At 40.1% G+C, this 20,690-nt stretch overlaps 1 protein-coding gene across 1 annotated transcript in view; it reads right to left on the bottom strand.

Moving 5' to 3' along the window:
* The window catches only part of GDAP1L1 (ganglioside induced differentiation associated protein 1 like 1), a 59,302-nt gene that overhangs the window by 9,962 nt on the left and 28,650 nt on the right, over positions 1 to 20,690 (bottom strand). Inside the window, exons 2-4 of the mRNA XM_063297114.1 lie at positions 15,332 to 15,524; positions 11,081 to 11,254; positions 1,231 to 1,328 (exon numbers count right to left, since the gene is read on the bottom strand). Of these exons, the coding sequence (XP_063153184.1) occupies positions 1,231 to 1,328; positions 11,081 to 11,254; positions 15,332 to 15,524 (465 nt within the window). The remainder of the gene's footprint in view (positions 1 to 1,230; positions 1,329 to 11,080; positions 11,255 to 15,331; positions 15,525 to 20,690) is intronic.

The following is a 20,690-nucleotide window of genomic DNA, read 5'->3' as shown; positions in this document are numbered from 1 at the left end:
AGACCTTATATCAGAACTGTTTTTACTGCCAAAAAAAATTAGCTTACAAAACAATGATTATATAACTGGATATAGCAGTTTTGTAAAAGTCAGCAAACATGATATTAAAATATCGTAATTTTGGGTATTCTGTTACGGAAAGAGGTGCAGACACAGGCTGTTGGCTTTGCAAATTATCCACCAATGAAAGCAGACTTGGCCTGCTGATTCTTGCTCTTACTGTTGTAGTTTGTAATCTGTGGGCTGGAAGGATGGGGGTAGAATGGAGAGTCAGCCTCTCCTACTAGAAAACAAAGGTTGGGAAACACAAATGGAAAAGTGCTTTCCTCCCAAAGGCAGGATCCTCCAACCTCATTTTTGGATTATGCTGAATATCTGATGTTTTGCCTTCTTCCCACAAGCCACTGCATTAAAGTCCAGAGGGTATTTCTGGAGCAGAGTTTCCTCTATGTATGATTGCATAGATTTTTTAAAATAATAGTAACAACTCCCAATCTCTGTCAGTATAGGATGAATATAAAGAATATTACACATAAAGAATATAAAGAATAAATGTAAAGAACAATACCCCATAGCAATTTCAACAGAGCCACTTCTTCCATTCTTTCTATCCCTTTCCCTTTTCTGGATAATTGCTAAAGATGCAGAAGCTATTGTCACCTTGGCATTCAACCACTATCCCCATTTATTTATTTAGTTCTTTCTAGATCAGTCGGAATCAAATGGGAACATTGTTTTCTACTAAGGGGTGCTGATCAGAAAGTTAAAAGATAAAAGAAGTAGGGGTCAGGCTGAAATACGAATCAATTATGTCAAGTACATCAATTAATTTGATTATATATTCTTAATCGGGCAGGAAGCAGTGAGAGCCACGCACAATTACTCATGAGTGGTGGTAATTGCATCTGTTCATTCTATTACAGGTTCTTAATCAAATTTGATGAATTCTGCCTATTGCAAATGAATCAATAGGCAGTCTGGCTACCCCCTAAATTCAGTTAGCCCCCAGGGGACCATTGTTTCCTCCATCCTTCACCCTCTTTTTCACAGACTTGGAGCACCATCAAATAAGCCCCTCTTCTTGGAGTCTCTCTTTGGGATCGGGGGGAGTTCTTGGAAAATGCCCAAGAGTTAGTGGAAATTAGGCTGAAGCCAGTATCTATATCCCTCCCAAGCTTCTGTAGTGTTTCCACACCTAATAATAAAACACTCCCTTGTGCTTGTTCTCACCATAAGTTTCTTCTGTTTAGAAAGGTATGGTTCTGTTAGCTGTGCATCATCATCATGATCCAACTTCATCAGATCTGAGCTGGCATTAACTAAATGTCCTTAAAAAGAGGGAAATATAAATGGTTTGCAATTAGACCTGTGGTAGAGCTCCTCCCCAGCAGAGTGATATCTCATTTGTGGTAGAAGTCTCATTCTCTTAAGAAACTGTTATATTTGTTGTATTAACTGCACTGAAGAAATGACAGGAGTAGGATGAATGAAAGACCAAGGAGTGAAGCAGGTTTCCTTTAAAGTCCAAGGTATCATTTTTTTGCCCATAGTCTGTGGCTGGACTTTTGAAAGAGCAGACACAGAGCAGAATGGAAGGATATATGTCTTGCATACAAGTGCTATGACAGCCTTTTCAAAATGGGGATCTCAGATGTGTGAGGACTTTCCATCTAAAAAGTTTGTTCTAGGAGATTCCAGGAATACACAGCCATTATAGGCTGAAGTCTAGGGGTGCTAAGGGGCTGTCCTCCAGACAATATGGGACGCAGGCAATGAAAATTAGTGAGGTCAGGCCAAAAACCAAATATGTTTCCTTTAATTCACATTTTATTAAAATTAACTTAAATATAGTTATGTGATTGTTCCTATGTAATTAATTATTTTCTCTCCTGTTACATTAGAGAACAAAATTTGATGGAAATGTCTGAAGGTGCTTTGAGAACTACATCAAGGTGTTCAGGTTGTACATCCCTGTTCCAGATCATAATTTGCTAATTTCTGGGTCCTTTCAATTTGGCTTCGCTGTAGGTGAAAATGCTCATGTTATGTCATACTTCAGACTTGTTTCTTAAAGGAGAGGAGAAAGCAGTTATGGTCCCCCTCATTTGCCTCTCAGTTGGTGGAATTAATGTATGTCAGGCATACTTCCCTGCAGGCCATACAGATGATAATTAATATCCCAAAGCATGCCTATAAACCCACAGGGAGCTAATGCAAAGGATTTTTTTAAAAAAAGCTTCACAGGACTATGGCTGAATGCTCCAACCAGAAAACTTGGCAGTTATGTTTTGAACTAATTCTGATTCCTGGACACCTTCAACACAACCTTGTCCAACTTGAACCTTCCAGCTGTATGGTACTGGGATTCCCAGAGCTCCAAGCCAGCATGAGGAAAGCCAGCCTGTAATTCTTGGGAGTTGTAGTCCTGACACTTCTACAGACACTAGGTTGAAGAAGCATATATCTAAGGTAGATAAAATTATGAGTAAGACTATATTTGGAGTCTCAGAACACATAGAAGCTGCCAGCATGGAGAAAGGTGCTTCAACGGAATATACAGATTGGCAAATTTAACAACACATAAATGAGAATGCCTACTTCAGTGTTTTTCAGCCTTGGCAACTTTAAGATGTGTGGACTCCAACTCCTAGAATTCCTCAGCCAGCCAGTTGAAGTCCACACATCTTAAAGTTGCCACGGTTGAAAAACACGGGCCTACTTCAAGGAAAAGGGCAGTTTTGAGTGAATGCATTACCAGGAAACTTCTCAATCTAGGTTAAATAGTGGATAAATTATACCAGTAATGACCTGTGTTCATTCTCTTCCCATCTTGACATTTCACCTCCCTTAGGTAATCATTTTTAATTATCACAGCATCATGGGCTCAGCAAAAGCAATGCCTGCGCTATAAATCCATCTCTTAGTTGCTCTTTATATCTAGCACAGCCAAAGTAATTAAGCTTCTATAGCTGTTCTATTACTCCTTCTTTTCTTCTATGGAAGATTTTACACGGCAAGTGGGGCCATAATTCAGTGTTTTCCAGTGTAGCCTTACATTATCTATGGTCAAAAAGATCACATTAAAAAGAGAAAAGGGGCATATTATTTTTATAAATGGTAGCTTCACTTTCAAGAAATGTTTGAGGCTACAGTTTGAGAACAACAATTGGATTGAGAGGTTTCAGGGGTCCATGGTTGAAATCTTGATGATCTAATCATTTGTTCTGAAGAACTAAGAGCTGCTCTTTCTCCACTACATCTGACATTATTTGGCTGGGAAATAGACTCTGTTGCCAGTGAAAAATAAAAAATGAAAAAAGTGATGTATCATGGCTCTTGAGATTGGGATGATGGATTTAAGAGGTTTCTGACAGTTACCCAAAGGCACTTCAATATACTTTTGATAAGTAGTGTCAGGAACGTTCAATTTGCATGCAGAAATGTGGATACAATTGATAGATAAACCATGGTTAGATTTGTTCCTGTACAGGTACTCACTCACATTCCTTGATCATTTTGAAAGCATGCCACTTATTTTCTATGAATTTTTCTGTAACCAAAAGAAGTGGCAGACTTAGATGAATCCTGACGCTTGCAGAATTTCAGATAAATCCTAAGAAAAGGGCAAGCCAAAAACAGTTCAGTGAGAATTGAACAAACTGAGAATGCTCTGTAATTATTGGAGGAGGAAGAAACAGAAAACTGGGGTTGATGATGGAATAGAGTAGGCTGGAAGAGGACTGTCCCTACACTGTAACATTTTGTTGAAGAATCCACTTGTAATATTAAAAGGGGGAATTTAAGTGGGCATAATAGGCTTACGTTTGGTTGTGTGCAGTAGATTTCACTGCAACAAACAAAATGCAATCAGAATATGACCTTCATTCACCTCACATTTAAGGTTTCAAATTATGTTCTATTCATTTCCTGCCCCAGATTACTGACGCAATGCTTCACAAGAGGGTTTTTTTTTAAACTTTCCTGAACATTTCCTATAGCATATCTGATTGCAGTTTTACCCACAGTAAATCAATAGTCTAAGCAGGACTTCCCTCTTTCAGTTTATGTTGTGCACAAGAACAAATATTTCAGTAATTGCGAATTCTACTGTGCAAATATCCATGCCTACAAATTAAGGAAATTTATGCTCAGCCAGGATTCAATAGATGGTTTCATACTAATACCACATCCTTTGTAATTCTGAATCTGAATGGGTAGTAATTCATTGCTTTAATTAAAAGTTCTTTATATCTTCTATTATCCGATTCTCCCTTAATGCTGATTGAAGTAGACTATTTGCAGAACAATGTCCCAGTAGCTTTGGAGCTAAGTACATGCTCCTCTTCTCTTCAGTTTCTATTGATCTGTCAGACTGGATTAGAACTGAGGCTATTTTCTGAGAAACTTCTCCCGGTGCTGTGGCTTTCACAGCTGTCCTCAGCTGTGTTTTATGAATGGATATTGACAGCAAAATGACTGGGAATAGATTCACACAATCTGAAAACAATTAGCATCAGGAGAAGGAGAAGAAGGGGAAGAAGTTGACATTCAATGTAGCTTTGCGTGAATAAGCTTTCAAGGATCTCTTCTTTTTCTGGAACCAGTTGCCAACTTTGAAGACGCTAGAGACTAAAACATAGAAAACAAATTAGGTACTATTGGATGATGCAGTTGCAGATCTCCCAACTAACGTCTAGTGAGATGCTGCAGTGTGTCAGGTTATCTCAAACCACCAAGTAAAATAGTGGATTAGAAAGTGAGGCTCTTGCATCTGTTTAATAAAGTAGCCATTTAGTTCAAATGGGGTTATAAATCAAGTGTAGTAAATCAAGAGCCAGGAGATGGGATTTGTGTTTAAATGTCTCACTTAAGTGTCACTGGACTGGAGAACAGAGACAAATATGTAACATAAGGAAAGGTAAAGAAAAAATGAGAGTAATGCACTGGAAATGAACATAAATTACTTAAATCTTAGAGGAATGGATCATGCACAGACCATCCGTCTTTCTCTTCTTTCTGCCCAACTGGTTTTGGCAGCCTTTTAAACTTCAGTGTTCTTTGGAGAAGTGAAGACAATTCTGACCTCAGATAGTGCCTGGCCAGCGGTATCATTAACCCAAGGTTACAGTATGTTTTGATTTTGATTTAGTTGCTATCAGTGATTTTTTAAAATGTTATGCTCAGTTGATGCAAAGTCATTAGAAATCCCCACCCACAAATGTTTTATTGAGTCTGATCTCAATAAGTAGCTATAGAAAGCATGGAAGGCTTCTCTAAGATTGCAGTTATTCATGGCTAGATGGTGTAGGTGTAGATATATCTCCATGATGGAAAGGAAGATTTGGGAAGGGATATACAGTACAATCTTCTTTAATTATTTGCAATGCTCTTTATAATGGGTTTGGAATGTAGTTCCCTTGGCAGCCTCCAGAACTCAAACATTCCAATACCCATCCCCTCATCTCAGACTCCTGATAGAGGGATTGTTCTAGGTCACCTTCAGAGTCAGAGTATTCCGGGACCTTCCTCTCCTGGAGAGAGAGAAAAGGTCGGTCCTTTTAGAAACAAAGTTTGCAGAGCAAGGTTAGGCAAGAGTGGTGTTTATCATTCTCCTCAGCAGCCTATGATTAAGGTGGAATTTCACCCAAAGACTGGAGGAAGTCTAGATAAATGAACCTGAGGAACTTTTGTTTTGGAAAAATTGGTATTTCAATTGAAAGAAGCACTCAGGATAGTCAGAAATTTGCTTTAGAATTTTTGTTTTTGTCTTTGATTTCACTGTGCAAGTTAGGGAATAGTGTTTAATTTCAAACAACAGTAGCAGTTTCATGTGGGGTTACAAATTAACTGTAGTAAATCAAGAGCCAGATGATCTGTGAATAAGGTAGATTCTTGCATTCATACAGGGCCAGGAGGCAGAAACAAGAAACCAAAGGCATGAAGATCTGTAAATAGGAGAATAGATTCCAACCAAGGAGAGAGAGCCTGGAAGCTGCTGTTATGTAGCTCCAGTTGCTGGCATGGCTCAACTGGGGATTAATTTGCCATCTCTCCTCTCAAGGAGAAGAGCTCTCCACATCTACTTTGCCCCTTCATAGCTGCTGGTATGTTCTTAGGTTAGGTACCCTGCCATTCGTTTTTTTATTATAAGATTTTTATTCCACCTTTATGTTTGGTCAACTCAAGATGGTGTGCATACATAATGCTCTTATTTTCCCCATAACAACAAAAGAGTAAGAAAAAGTGCTGGGCTAGAAACACCTGGTTTCTAGCCCAGCACTTTAGCCACTACAACAAACTAGTTCTCCAGAACGGGAAAGGCCCAATACATTATCTGACTCTGTCTCCACTAGATCAGGTCATTGGCTCTGGAAGCTGCTTCTGGTGCCTGATTGCCTGCTGGTTCCCCAGACTGAGAATCTGTCTGGTCTGCCTCAGAGGAGACCATAACAAGAAGAAGAGATCAAAGGACCATCTATCTTAGCCTCCTACAATAAGAAATCAGATGAGAAGCACATAATCAAGGTAGAAAAGAGATAAAGACTTAGATTTCTGTGGGCTGCATGGAGAATTCCAGTAAGTTTGTTTGGCATATGGAATTGGTTTGCTACTGGAAAAATTCCTGGATTTTTTTTTTTAAATTTCCCAATCTAGCTATACCTTCCTGGCAATCTTCCATCCAAGCCAGCTTAGTTTAGCTTCTAGATCAGTCATGGTTGGCTAAGTGCTGCCACCTGTTGTAACAGCATAAACAAGGCTTGAAGGTAATAATGTCTGTACTCCATTGCTGCTCTCATTTTTTATTATTATTATTATTATTATTATTATTATTATTATTATTATTATTATCCTGCACTATATTGCCTCTGAACATGGACATTCTATGTAGCAATTATGCCAATATTCCCATGGGATCATGTGGCGCTCTCAAATAATTTGCAAGCACTTCTATAGAGAGAGAACATGCAGCCAAGCACAGACTTGACCAAAAAAGGGTGAAGAAAGCCATCCTCATGTAAACAAACATGTTTAAAGAAAAGGAAAACCTAGCCTGAGTTTCTAATTCCATGTCAAGTTTAGGGAAATTTAAAAAAAATCTCAGCAGTTGTAAATTGAGCAGCTCGATCATAAATTATCCAGAGTCATAGCCCGTGCTATTCTTGTGACAAAGTCACTGTCCATACAGCAGGACTGCCTTTCATGAGATGTCCTTGTGGAAGAGTTATATTAGGCATTGCCAATGTTTCATGAGAGCTTGTACGTGAAGCACAAAATCTATTGTCATCTTATCCTTGTCTCTGTAACCTAATCTACATGCATCAGGGCTGCCCTTGGGCATTTTGGTACCCAAGAGAAATCTAGAAGGCCCCCAGCCCAGTTCCCATTTGAGCCAAGTTGAAAGCTTCAGAGCTCCATTGATTGTAATTGGAAAAAAACCTTTTTGTGTCTATCTGCATGGATTTCCAACATGCTACAGAAGTGATCATCATTGTATTATGGCTTTTTAAAAAATCTAGTACTATTTGAAAGTTAGTTATCAGAGAATTGATTAAATACATAATAAATAGCCCAACAGGGGGCAGAAGGAGAAGAGTAAACAGGTTTTGTGCTGAACTGCATTAAGTGAAATGCTTAGAGCCGAGCTATATGTTACTGAGAATTTTCCAAATGTCAAGTTGTCCTCTCTGAAGTTGAACCCCACTTCCCACCAATCATGGAACTTCAAAAGGAGTAGACTTAAGCCTACTTGATCAGAAGCAAAGATATGCAATGCATTGTCCTTCTAATCTGAAAATCCCAGGAAGTGGTGTTGGGGAGAGGCAGTGGGGAGATGATCTCTGGCGGGAGCGGGATGGAGGTAGTGCATCCATCCTGGCTCTTCTTGACCCTTCAGCGGCTTTTGATACCATCGACCATGGTATCCCTTTGGGATGGCTCAGGGAGTTGGGGGTGGGCGGCGTGGTTTTGCACTGGTTCACCTCCTTCCTCCAGGGCCGTTCCCAATCAGTGGTGATTGGGAGCAAGAGATCTGACCCTTGGCCCCTCCACTGCAGGGTGCCACAGGGTTCGATTCTCTCCCCTCTCTTATTTAACATCTACATGAAACCACTGGGTGAGATCATCTGTCACTATGGGATGAGGTATCATCAGTATGCTGATGATACTCAATTGTATATCTCCATCCCAGGTGAGGTAAGTGATGCGGTGACTGCCCTGTCTCAGTGCCTGGGGGCTGTGGGGGCTGTGGGGGCCTGGATAGGGAACAACAGGCTTCAGCTGAACCCTGGTAAGACGGAGTGGCTGTGGGTTGACGGCCCCTTGGTTTCCAGGAAATTGTCATCTTTAGTTCTGCATGGGGTGGCACTGCCCCAGACAGACCCGGTGTGTAATCTGGGGGTTCTTCTGGACTCACGACTCCTGCTTGCAGAGCAGGTGGCAGTCGTGGCCAAGAGGGCCTTTGCTCACCTTCAGGTTGTGTGCCAGTTACGCCCGTTCCTGGAGCAAGAGGCCCTCCGAACAGTCACTCATGCACTCGTCATCTCCCATATTGACTACTGCAATGCACTCTACATGGGGCTACCCTTGAAGAGTATCTGGACACTTCAGCTGGTCCAGAATGCAGCTGTGCGGGTTATTTTTGGTGCCCCTAGATCGGCACATATAACACCTTTACTGCGTGAGCTGCACTGGGTGCTATTTTGCTTCTGGGTCCAATTCAAGGTGTTGGTTATGACCTTTAAAGCGCTACATGGCATGGGGCCAGGTTACCTGAGGGACCATCTCATCCCCATAACATCGACCTGCCCCACCCGGTCAGGCAGAGAGGGCATGTTGTGGATCCCGTCGATAAGAGAATTCCATCTGGCGGGGTCCAGGAAGCGGCCTTCTCTGCAGTTGCCCCCGCCCTTTGGAACATCTTGCCCTCAGAGATGAGGCAGGCACCTTCACTTCCGACCTTCAGGAGGGCCCTGAAAACCTAGTTTTGCCATCTTGCAGGGGGCGGGCAGGTGGGCAACCATCCATGGGGGGGTTGGCTCACACCTTAGAACCCCTCCCACCTGATCAGAATTTTTAACCTCTTGGATTTTATACTTATTTATATTGCATTTTATATTTGTAATTGTTTTTATAGATTTTAATTATTATTATAGTCTTAATTTTATTGTAAACTGTGCAGAGTCCCCCTTTTGGGGGAGATGGGTGGTAGCAAAATTTGAATAATAAATAAATAAATAAAGGGTCATGGCCAGCAACATGGACTGGCTGGATGGCCAGGTTAGCACCTAGGAATCTGTACACCAGAGCCAATGGATGGGAACAGCTCGACATAGCATAGCACAGCACACTTGATCTTTAAAAACAGACTTGGCCTGCAGGTTGAAATTGTGCTCTATGAAACTGCCTTATGGTAAATGCTATCATTAATTCAACCAACCCATATTATGTCCTTGGATAAAAATAGTCATTTATGTTGGAATTATCAGGGGTCAACTCAGCATTGTCTCATAAGCATAAGGGGGTCTCTCTAGCAAATGCATCTGTATTGTGCTTGTGGGATGTCACATGGGTCACCTGATTTCCACTTCCTCCTTTTTCTTGGGCTTGGGGGTTAACAATCTCCATTACCCTTCTGGCAGACCTGCAAGCAGGAGGTGCTGCGTGTAGCTCCTCCCCCTACCATCTCGCTTGCATGCAGATTTTCTATTTCCATAGAAAGTGTCTACAAAGAACCAGTGATGATTAAATGCTTTCTACTGTGAACCTACCTGTATCCAGATCTACTGAATAAAAGTAAGCTATCTCTATTTTCTTCATCTAACTACTGTGTGAAGACTGAATTTATTTCTGAACGTAATTAAGCTTAATGTGCAAGTTCCTTTTTTTTGGTTCACGCTTCTACTCTGCAAGATTGCTGTTTGCTGCTTGGAGTTATTTTATTAACCTTTAAAAACTCCATCAAGTTACACCTCAACAAAAGGAAAAGAAAGGCATCATGAGAGAGAGAAAGAAATGAAAGAATTTTGGAATAAAAGAGCAGTACACTAACTTAAATAAATAATGCACACTTTAAAGAGAAATACAGACTATTTCACCACAGTGAGGAGGACTGTGACTGGGCAATCTGTATTTGCCCACTGCTTAGTTGAAGTGCCATCCATACATTCTTGAGTTCGCAGAACACTATACACATTGTATGAAAACAGCCACATTAGTATATGGTAGCAAAAAATCATAAGTCTGATAGCATCTTTTCTAACTAACAAATGTTTTAAAAGGCTACAGCTCACTTCAACAGCTGCACAAACTGGCTTGACTGATGTAGGATATAAATTGGGGTGAGGAGGGGTGGAGGAAGGGGAAGACAGAATGGTTATACAGATGCAGGTTACATGGCAGACACTTTACAAGTACCTTATCTATTATAATGTGTTAAAATCCATTGTGTTCATTGAGACCTTTTCAGATAGTAGTTTGATGTATGTGAGTTCAGTTGGCAGGAATGCTAGCTCTCCTTTTAAGTGGAGATACCACAAATTGAACCTGAGCCCTTTTCTGTACAAAGCACACACACTGCAATTAATTTCAGGTCTTCTACTAAGAAGAAAAGACACCAGCAAAAAATGTTCTGAGCTGAAATTGCCCACAATGCAAGCTCCTAAAGATTTCAGGACAACATATTGATTCAGATGTTAGATACTCTCAAAATTCCCAGCCATAGTCCAAAAGCATCTGGGAAATGCCAAGTTTTTGAAAGTTGCTCCAGGAGCTGGAATTGGAACCTCCTTCTCTAAGCCACTACCTCTTGCAGCAAAACTGTGGTCTGTCTTCGCATGGCAAGTTTATTCCTGTTCTTTTTTAATAGTATCAGGCATCAAGAACTAGCCACATTCCAGATAATTCTGCTGATTTCGTCTTTATTCCTTGAGTCCATCAGTTCCACTTATTATGCTGATAGTTCCCTAAACATTTTGGACTATTGGAAATGGGGATTGCACACATTTTAAATGGACCAAGCAATGTCATATATCCATATCCATAATCATCTCCTCAATAAGGCCCTCCATAACTGACCACTTACTGCGAATCTCAGCTGTAGCATACTTTGGAATCATGGAGTCCGTGGTGAGTTCTGGGTGAAGAATACATCCATGAGTGTAGGCATCCATGGGCAAGGAATCTAGGAGTTCTCTATACTGCATCACTCGTGAATGAAGGAGACTTCCGTTCTCAGGAACTAGCTGGACAATGTGCTCTACAAAACAAGAAACACTCAGGTTAAAGCAGTCTTTAGTTGTATGTATAATGCTTTTATCTGATGTTCCCTTTCTTTTTGTACAAAGCTAGCTATTGTAAACAAATGCTCCACAGTGTGCCTATTTATTAGACTCACTCAGAGTTAAAGGATAATTTTGCATTCCTGACTTAAAATATCAAGGAATGGGCATTTTGGCAACAACATACAGGGTGAAGAACTATCAAGTACAAGCAGTAAGAAACTGGACAGCCAGTAAAGGTTCACAGGGCATCTTTGTATGATTGGGCAAGCGCATAAAGCTATCAACAGGCCTGAAGTCTCCTCAGGCAGTCACAGGGTCTTGCAAACAGAGTTTCTTAATCAGGATATACTTCTGGAGGTCTCAGAACTTCATGGGCTTCCCAGAACTTTTACCAAAATTAGCACTGAATTGTTGTTTAGTAATAAGACAGAATCCTAGCAACTAAATATGTGCAGTTGAATGAAAACTGGTGGCAAAAGATGCAGGGTTTTTTCTCTTGTACAACTAAAATAAAGGTGACATTTGCCTTTAGCCAAGACCTTTGTTTTCTTTTCAGCTGTGTTTGGTCATGGCACTGAATAATGGCAGTTCTGTACTCTACATCTGGGACCTGCGTCTGCAGGGAAGAATGAGTTGGAAAGAGACTGAATATAATTTGGGAAGTGTCTCTGACTTCTAGGAATTTGGAGAGTGGATGGGAATACCTAGTTCTAATCGTATTAAACCAGCTTAGAAGATAAGAACACATTTCAGAATGATCTTGATAAGTTAGAAAAATGCATAGAGAATAATAGAATTCAATTTAACAAATGCATTTTTTCAAGTATAACATGCGCTTTGCACCAGATCATCTGAAAAGAGTAATGAGATTGTGCTGATCTTAAATTGAATAAGGAGAAAGGAGAACTCATGGGTTTGAGCCTGGGGCTGTGGCTCATGCATGTGTCACTAAATCTGCCTTCACATCATATGAAGACACAGCCATCCTGTATTACCTGGCCATATAATTCACATTTTCCAGGATTTGTACTAATTAGGTCAGTCATTGTTTCTGATTTGTCTTTTACAGCTTTGATTCTATACAAATTTCAGTCCACATGTCCCCTTGCCCAAATTTAAGAACCTACTCCCTGGGTCTCATCCCAGATCTTCCAAGTGCCATTCCTGAATCAGATCATTGCAGGAAATGTCTTGTCTTGTCTCTGGTCTCATTAAAGCCATCCTTGTAAAATAATTCTCCTAAATTGCCCCATTATGGTGACAGATATATCTATCTTGTGATTACAATTACTTCTGGAAACCAGAGAAGACAATGTGGAAGAATGAAGGGAAAATCCTTCTTCTGAATATCTAGTTCTCATTTTATAGAGGTTTTTGCTTTTATTAACTCTACTAATATCATTTAACAGTCAGGGAATAAATTTGCAGCATGGTTTAGAATTTTTTTTCTTTTTTTGCTGCCAAAATGTCCTTTGTGATTTAAAGTGCTCATCTGGAGTCCGACTTTTCATCTAAAATAAATATCAAATCAAATTCTGTACTACAGGTCAGTGACCAAGACTGAATAAAACTTATTAAATAAAACCCACAAATTAGAGCTACAAGGTAGAACATACAGAGTAGAATAAAGCACAAAGGATAAAAGATCTACAACCGTACTTGCACTATTTTGCTGTCAGCAATATATTAATTTTTACAAGCTGAGAAAACAAACTTTGCAATGGCAAAAGTTGCTTTGGGGTCCTTATCTGCTAGTAAGAACTGCATAGAAAATTCTTCAGTCCATTCCAGAAATGGAATTAAAAGAGGCATTAGGAGCTCTTTGCCTATGCCTCAACAGAAATTACAGTATAACAGAATATGAGATTGTGTTTCAATATTACCATCATTACAGGGGCAAAGCCTTTCCGCATATGGAATTTTGCGAAATTTTCCCTCCAGCTCTGCTGATAGCATTATATTGGACTGTGGTAAAGTAAATGCTTGTTGAAATTTATTGTTTGTGAGTTGATCTAGCTATAACGCTGCTTTAGAATGTGTATTGCTGTGTCCCAATTGTACCTTGGATGACAGTTTACTATATTCTGACTGTAATTCTATATCAAGGATCCTTTGCTTAAGTACTGCCATTGCCTTTTCTTGTCCCAAGGGGACAAGTATCTCCCTTGAAAAACCCAATTTAGATATATTTTTTCTCAATTTGGAATTTCCAGGAGGAATCACATTTATCAATTAATGTTAGCTCTGTCAGACCTTGGGGTTGAACATGAACCTTTATCCAATATTTAAATACGTATAATCATGCACTTGTTTCAACTTTTGTAAGTCCTGCCTCAAGCTGCAAGGCAGCATTAGGCACACATTTTGCCACCTGAAAGAGCCTTCTTTGGAATTTCAACTGTATTCTTTCCAAGTTCTGGTCATTGATTCCTGGGTTTAACTGGGCTCTGTATAACAGCTGGGCTAATGTATTGGCTTCAAAAAGCTTGAGGGCAGCTGGTATATATTGGGCACATCTGAAGAAGAAAGAAAGAATTGCTGCTGAGCTCCTCTGGGCATTTGAAACAATCTGAGCTAAAATAAATAAAGTAATGTTCTAGAAGACAATCTGTAAGTGGCAGCTTTTGCTTTGCAGTAGAAAAGACAACTAACCTGAAAGCTTATCCAGTGGCAAGCAGCTCCAGCAGAGCCAACAGAGGGAAAAGGTGAGGATGACAAAACATTAGAATCTCAGAACAATCTTGTTCCTTAACTCGCTTACGTGGGCTGCTAGGAAATTCCTTAAGCTTAATGTTAAGGTACTGATAGCTGGCCACAAAGGACCTTAATCTCTCTCCACAAAGTCTCTGTATTTCAAGAACTCTAGAAATTATTCCTGAGGATTTGGAGAGAATAGAAACTGAGAAAAACAGTAGTAGAAAGTCTGTGGCTATATTTGCACATCATCTTTGTGGGAATTACTTTAAAGTTTCTCAATCAACTGCCAATCAACTGTGGTCTTGGCGAAAAACCTCCTCTTAGAAAATAGAAATGAGAGCTATATATATTTGCGGAATATTAATATACTTAACAACACACACATACACACACTGCAGTTCAATGTACTGATTAACAATATAACAAAATTAATGTTAATATCCTATGCTCTTTGAAGGGTGATATTTCCAGTCCCTTGTTATAAATAGCTACAGATCAAGGAAATACAAATAATGGGCATTGGGATTTCTTCTCCTGCCAGGGTCCCCAGACCAGAGGAGGAGGACCCTGAATGAGTCTGAAAGGGATGCTTATATACCCAACAATAACCTACTATAACCTTCCCCTGAAACATCACATGCCCATTGAACATGTACTGTGAAGGGCATATCTAAGGTAAAAACCTCTCTCTTAACCCTCTATAACACTTGATTTATCTATTTATTCGTATACAGTATTTATAGATCAGCCAATCAATTAAGTCTCTGGGCAGTGAATAACAAAGCACAGGTTAAAACAAGAAAAAACCCACAACAAAATAATAATAATAATAATAATAATAATAATAATAATAATAATAATAATAATAATTGGCATTCTAAAATACCATTTACTACCATTTTATTTATTTATCTGATTTAAACTTCGCTTGTTTCCTTTAGTCAGTAAGAAAGGCATGGAAATTTTAGTGAAGCTATAGAATAAACAAAATTAAAAAGAAAAAAAATTTCCAGCTCCAGGAAAAAAAGCTGTATTTCTCACGATGAGCTATAAGTTTTAATTGTTAATTCATAAGTGATTCAAGCTCAGCTAGCAGCAACAACAACAACACAGATGTAGGAAGATGAGCTTGATTATAAGAAAGATGATTAATCAAATAACAAGTATTTAATGCATTGACAGTCTCACAGATTTCCTTCAATTTCTTTGAATTTCTAGAACAATTTTCTACACCTGGTATCCTCCATATTTAATACGCTAGGTTATAATATCCATCGCACCCCAACAATGGCTGGGCTAATTCAAGGTGATGGAAGTTGTAAACTGGAGGGTTGGGGAAAGCTAACTAAGTTTACCTCCTGTGAAGTTTTTCTCCATGTAGTCAATTATCTGATTGTAGTCACTGATGATATTGTCTCCATGGATGATGACAGGTACCTCTTCCCCAAGATTGAGGCGCATAAACCAAGGTTCTTTGTGCTCAGTCAATGGCATGCTCACATCTCGTTCTTCACAAGGTAACCCTTTTTCTGCAATGACCAGACGGACCTGGAAAAAAAATGGATGAAAAGGATATGTAGCTATCATGCAAAGTGCTGCTACAATTTTCTAGGTATTCACAAATAAATTGTAAGAAGCAATTGCAGTAGTTCATATATATCTAACATCATACCAACTGTTCCAACCCTGCCCTGAGAGTTCTCCACAAGCTTTCATAAGGTTGCTATTACATCTGGACATAGCATTTTACATTCATGAAATGCTTAGCTCATGTGAATTTATTCTGGGAGTAATTAACTTTTTAAAAATATTTATGAGTGAGGTTAACAGATTTCTGGATTGTGGGATCTATGTATTTCGATTTTCTGAACAAAATAAATATAGTGTACTCAGTCATAAAAAAAATCTGATGGAAAAGAAATTAAATTAAAAAAAAAGTATTCTGAGTCCAGAAATACGTTTTCAGTCGGAGAATTGCAATGAGTTCACAGCCCTTTAACATAAAAATCTGCTCCTAGTTATTCCTATGTTTTCATTTCAGCAGTATAATTTATGGCAGGGGAGAGAAGCAGGAACATCCTCAAGGAGGTCACTACCATCAAAACAGTGGATATGAGTGGGCAATAAAGGCCTCACCCCTTTTACATGACTATAACACATGCAGCACATGATAAAAAGGGCAGGGTTTCAGTTGCCTGGTCACTCCTGCCAGTTTGATGCTGTTAACTTCTTCCTGAAGATGTCCCTGGAGAGAACAGTCATTTTGTTGTTAAATGATAGGAACTCAGTAGGTTTCTTAAGAGTCTTGGGTCACTGGGCTTCTCATAAAGAATCCCAGGTTTGGTGGTCTTTGATATTCTCTAACAAAGTGTCAGAAAAACTAATAAGAAATGGATTCTCTGAATGTGAATCTTTATGTAGCCAAAACAGTACATAACATAATTTGTTATGTTGTAATGTGCATCATTCTCTCTTTTCCCTCTTATGAATATAAAATACATTAGACCAAAAGTTTTTTAATACCATCAACTTAAAAGGAGACATTGTAGAAATGACATCATATAATATACATACACAATTTATTTTATTCATGTTCTAATGTTTTAGCTACAAATCCAATTATATATTTAGCTAAAAATTCCACGAAAGAGACAATAGTAGTTGGATTAATAGATGCACAAAGAGAAAACAGATGTAGACTGATAAGCGGGTGGATATAAAATCTGACCTATAACAGAGAAGAGGATGACAAGAGAAGAGGATGACAAGCAGCGAGATGGATGTTCTTGATTACAGCAGTGATGGGTGCACTGTTGGAAGACTGAAGGGCCAGGTTGGAAACTGATCATCCTGGAGAAGTTTTATCCATGTGGTTGTTAAGAGTTGACCCTGACTTGATGACACATAAGAAATCAGTAATAAGGAAATAAGAAAATAGTATTTTCCCATAATTATGTATATAAATAATTCATTTGTAGTGAACATTAATACATATGTAATTTATAATTAAGTTTTACATGAGATATGATTTACTCTGATACTTAGAGTGGAAAGATGCTCTTTGATTTGTATTCCAGAAATGCCAGGTCCCACTTGTAGTCCACTTTGCTTTCACACTAGTCTATTTTAATAGGCATACTGAATTACACAGCACAATAGAAGTCTAAAGTAAAAAATAGCTGCCCATTGCCTACTCTCCCTCCGTCGATTGGAGCACTGAAAGGATTGTTGTTTATTCATTTAGTCGCTTCCGACTCTTTGTGACTTCAGGGACCAGCCCACGCCAGAGCTTCCTGTCGGTCGTCAACACCCCCAGTTCCCCCAGGGACGAGTCCTTCACCTCTAGAATATCATCCATCCACCTTGCCCTTGGTCGGCCCCTCTTCCTTTTGCCCTCCACTCTCCCTAGCATCAGCATCTTCTCTAGGGTGTCCTGTCTTCTCATTAGGTGGCCAAAGTATTTCAGTTTTGCCTTTAATATCATTCCCTCAAGTGAGCAGTCTGCCTTTATTTCCTGGAGGATGGACTGGTTTGATCTTCTTGCAGTCCAAGGCACTCTCAGAATTTTCCTGCAACACCACAGTTCAAAAGCATCGACCTTCCTTCTCTCAGCCTTCCTTATGGTCCAGCTCTCGCAGCCATATGTTACTACGGGGAACACCATTGCTTTAACTATGCGGACATTTGTTTTCAGTGTGATGTCTCTGCTCTTAACTATTTTAGCGAGATTTGTCATTGCTCTTCTCCCAAGGATTAAGCGTCTTCTGATTTCCTGACTGCAGTCAGCATCTGCAGCAATCTTTGCACCTAGAAATACAAAGTCTTTCACTGTCTCTATGTTTTCTCCCTCTATTTGCCAGTTATCAATCAAGCTGGTTGCCATAATCTTGGTTTTTTTGAGGTTTAGCTGCAAGCCAGCTTTTGCACTTTCTTCTTTCACCTTCATCATAAGGCTCCTCAGTTCCTCTTCGCTTTCAGCCATCAAAGTGGTATCATCTGCATATCTGAGATTGTTAATGTTTCCTCCAGCGATTTTAACTCCAGCCTTGGATTCCTCAAGCCCAGCATGTCGCATGATGTGTTCTGCGTACAAGTTGAATAGGTAGGGTGAGAGTATACAGCCCTGCCATACTCCTTTCCCAATCTTAAACCAGTCCGTTGTTCCGTGGTCTGTTCTTACTGTTGCTACTTGGTCGTTATACAGATTTCTCAGGAGGCATACAAGATGACTTGGTATCCCCATACCACTAAGAACTTTCCACAATTTGTTATGGTCCACACAGTCAAAGGCTTTAGAATAGTCAATAAAACAGAAATAGATGTTTTTCTGAAACTCCCTGGCTTTTTCCATTATCCAGCGGATATTGGCAATTTGGTCCCTAGTTCCTCTGCCTTTTCTAAACCCAGCTTGTACATCTGGCAATTCTCGCTCCATGAATTGCTGAAGTCTACCTTGCTGTCATGAGTAAGGATGGCGAGCAGGGGGCTCTCACCCAGACTGTCAAGCGCATGCGTAGCACTGAGGAACTGTTCAGCCATTCAAAGAGACACAGATCGGGACCGCCTTAACCTTGGGGGTTTATATGGCTGGGTTTTCCCACGCTTTCTCAGTTTGTTAGGATTCTTGTTAAGTACTACTAATAAATATTAGAGACCAAGTCCTCGCCTCAGTGTGTTTCCTGGTAATCAGGACACTTGCAGGATCTTGAGCATTACCTTACTGGCATGTGAAATGAGTGCCACTGTTCGATAGTTTGAACATTCTTTAGTGTTTCCCTTTTTTGGTATGGGGATATAAGTTGATTTTTTCCAATCTGATGGCCATTCCTGTGTTTTCCAAATTTGCTGGCATATAGCATGCATTACCTTGACAGCATCATCTTGCAAGATTTTGAACAGTTCAGCTGGGATGCCGTCATCTCCTGCTGCCTTGTTATTAGCAATGCTTCTTAAGGCCCACTCAACCTCACTCTTCAGGATGTCTGGCTCTAGCTCACTGACCACACCGTCAAAGCTATCCCTGATATTGTTATCCTTCCTATACAGGTCTTCCGTATATTCTTGCCACCTTTTCTTGATCTCTTCTTCTTCTGTTAGGTCCTTGCCATCTTTGTTTTTGATCATACCCATGTTTGCCTGGAATTTACCTCCGATGTTTCTAATTTTCTGGAAGAGGTCTCTTGTCCTTCCTATTCTATTATCTTCTTCCACTTCCACGCATTGCTTGTTTAAAAATAATTCCTTATCTCTTCTGGCTAACCTCTGGAATTTTGCATTTAATTGGGCATATCTCCCCCTATCGCTGTTGCCTTTTGCTTTCCTTCTTCCTTGGGCTACTTCTAGTGTCTCAGCAGACAGCCACTTTGCCTTCTTGGTTTTCTCTTTCTGTGGGATGTATTTTGTTGCCGCCTCCTGAACAATGTTGTGAACTTCTGTCCATAGTTCTTCCAGGACCCTATCTACTAAGTCCAGTCCCTTAAATCGATTCTTCACCTCCACTGCATATTCCTTAGGAATATTAGTGAGCTCATATCTAGCTGATCTGTGGGTCTTCCCTAATCTCTTTAGTCTGATCCTAAATTGTGCAAGAAGAAGTTCGTGATCTGAACTACAGTCAGCTCCAGGTCTTGTTTTTATCGACTGTATAGATGTCCACCACCTTTGGCTGCAAAGGGTGTAGTCAATCTGATTTCGGTGTTGTCCATCTGGGGAAGTCCATGCATAAAGCTGTCTCTTAGGTTGTTGGAAGAGAGTGTTTGTTCTGCAGAGTGAGTTGTCTTGGCAAAATTCTATCAGCCTGTGTCCTGCTTCGTTTTGTTCTCCCAGGCCATACTTACCTGTAATTCCAGGTGTCATTTGACTGCCCACCTTAGCATTCCAGTCTCCTGTGATGAAAATAACATCTCTTTTAGGCGTGTTGTCCAGTAGGTGCTGCAGATCCTCATAGAACTGCTCTACTTCAGCTTCTTCAGCATTTGTGGTTGGGGCGTATATTTGGATCACTGTGATGTTAGATGGCTTGCCCTGAATTCGAATTGAGATCATTCTATCGTTTTTTGGATTGTATCCAAGCACTGCTTTAGCCACTTTACTATTAATTATGAAGGCTACTCCATTTCTTCTGTGGTCCTCTTGTCCACAGTAGTAGACCTGGTGGTCATTTGATGTGAAGTGGCCCATTCCAGTCCATTTCAGTTCACTGACGCCCAAAATGTCTGTCTTTAATCTTGACATCTCACCAATAACCACATCCAATTTGCCCTGGCTCATAGATCTTACATTCCAGGTTCCGATGGTGTGTTGATCCTTAGAACATCGGATTCGCCGTTCACCACCAGCACCGTCGGCCGCTAGCCGTCCTTTCGGCTTTGAGCTAGCTGCGTCATCACGTCTGGGGCTAGTTGAGCTCATCCTCTGTTCCTCCCCAGTAGCATTTTGACCATCTTCCGACCTGGGGGTCTCATCTTCCGATGGTATACCGACATATCTCTGGTTGTACTGATCCATTGAGTTTTCATGGCAAGAATACTGGGGTGGGTTGCCATTACCTTCCCCAGGGATCGCATTTAGTCTGACCTCTCTGTCATGACCTTCCCATCTTGGGTGGCCCTTCACGGTTTAGCTCATGGCATCATTGAGGTGCTCAAGCTCCAGCACCACGACAAGGTAACGATCCTTTGCTGAACCCCGCTGAAGGATAGTTGCTGTCAATTC

The sequence above is a fragment of the Candoia aspera genome, chromosome 3 (assembly GCF_035149785.1).
Source record: "Candoia aspera isolate rCanAsp1 chromosome 3, rCanAsp1.hap2, whole genome shotgun sequence".
Taxonomy (NCBI): Eukaryota; Metazoa; Chordata; class Lepidosauria; order Squamata; family Boidae; genus Candoia; species Candoia aspera.
This window is presented reverse-complemented; position numbering and strand designations above follow the sequence as displayed.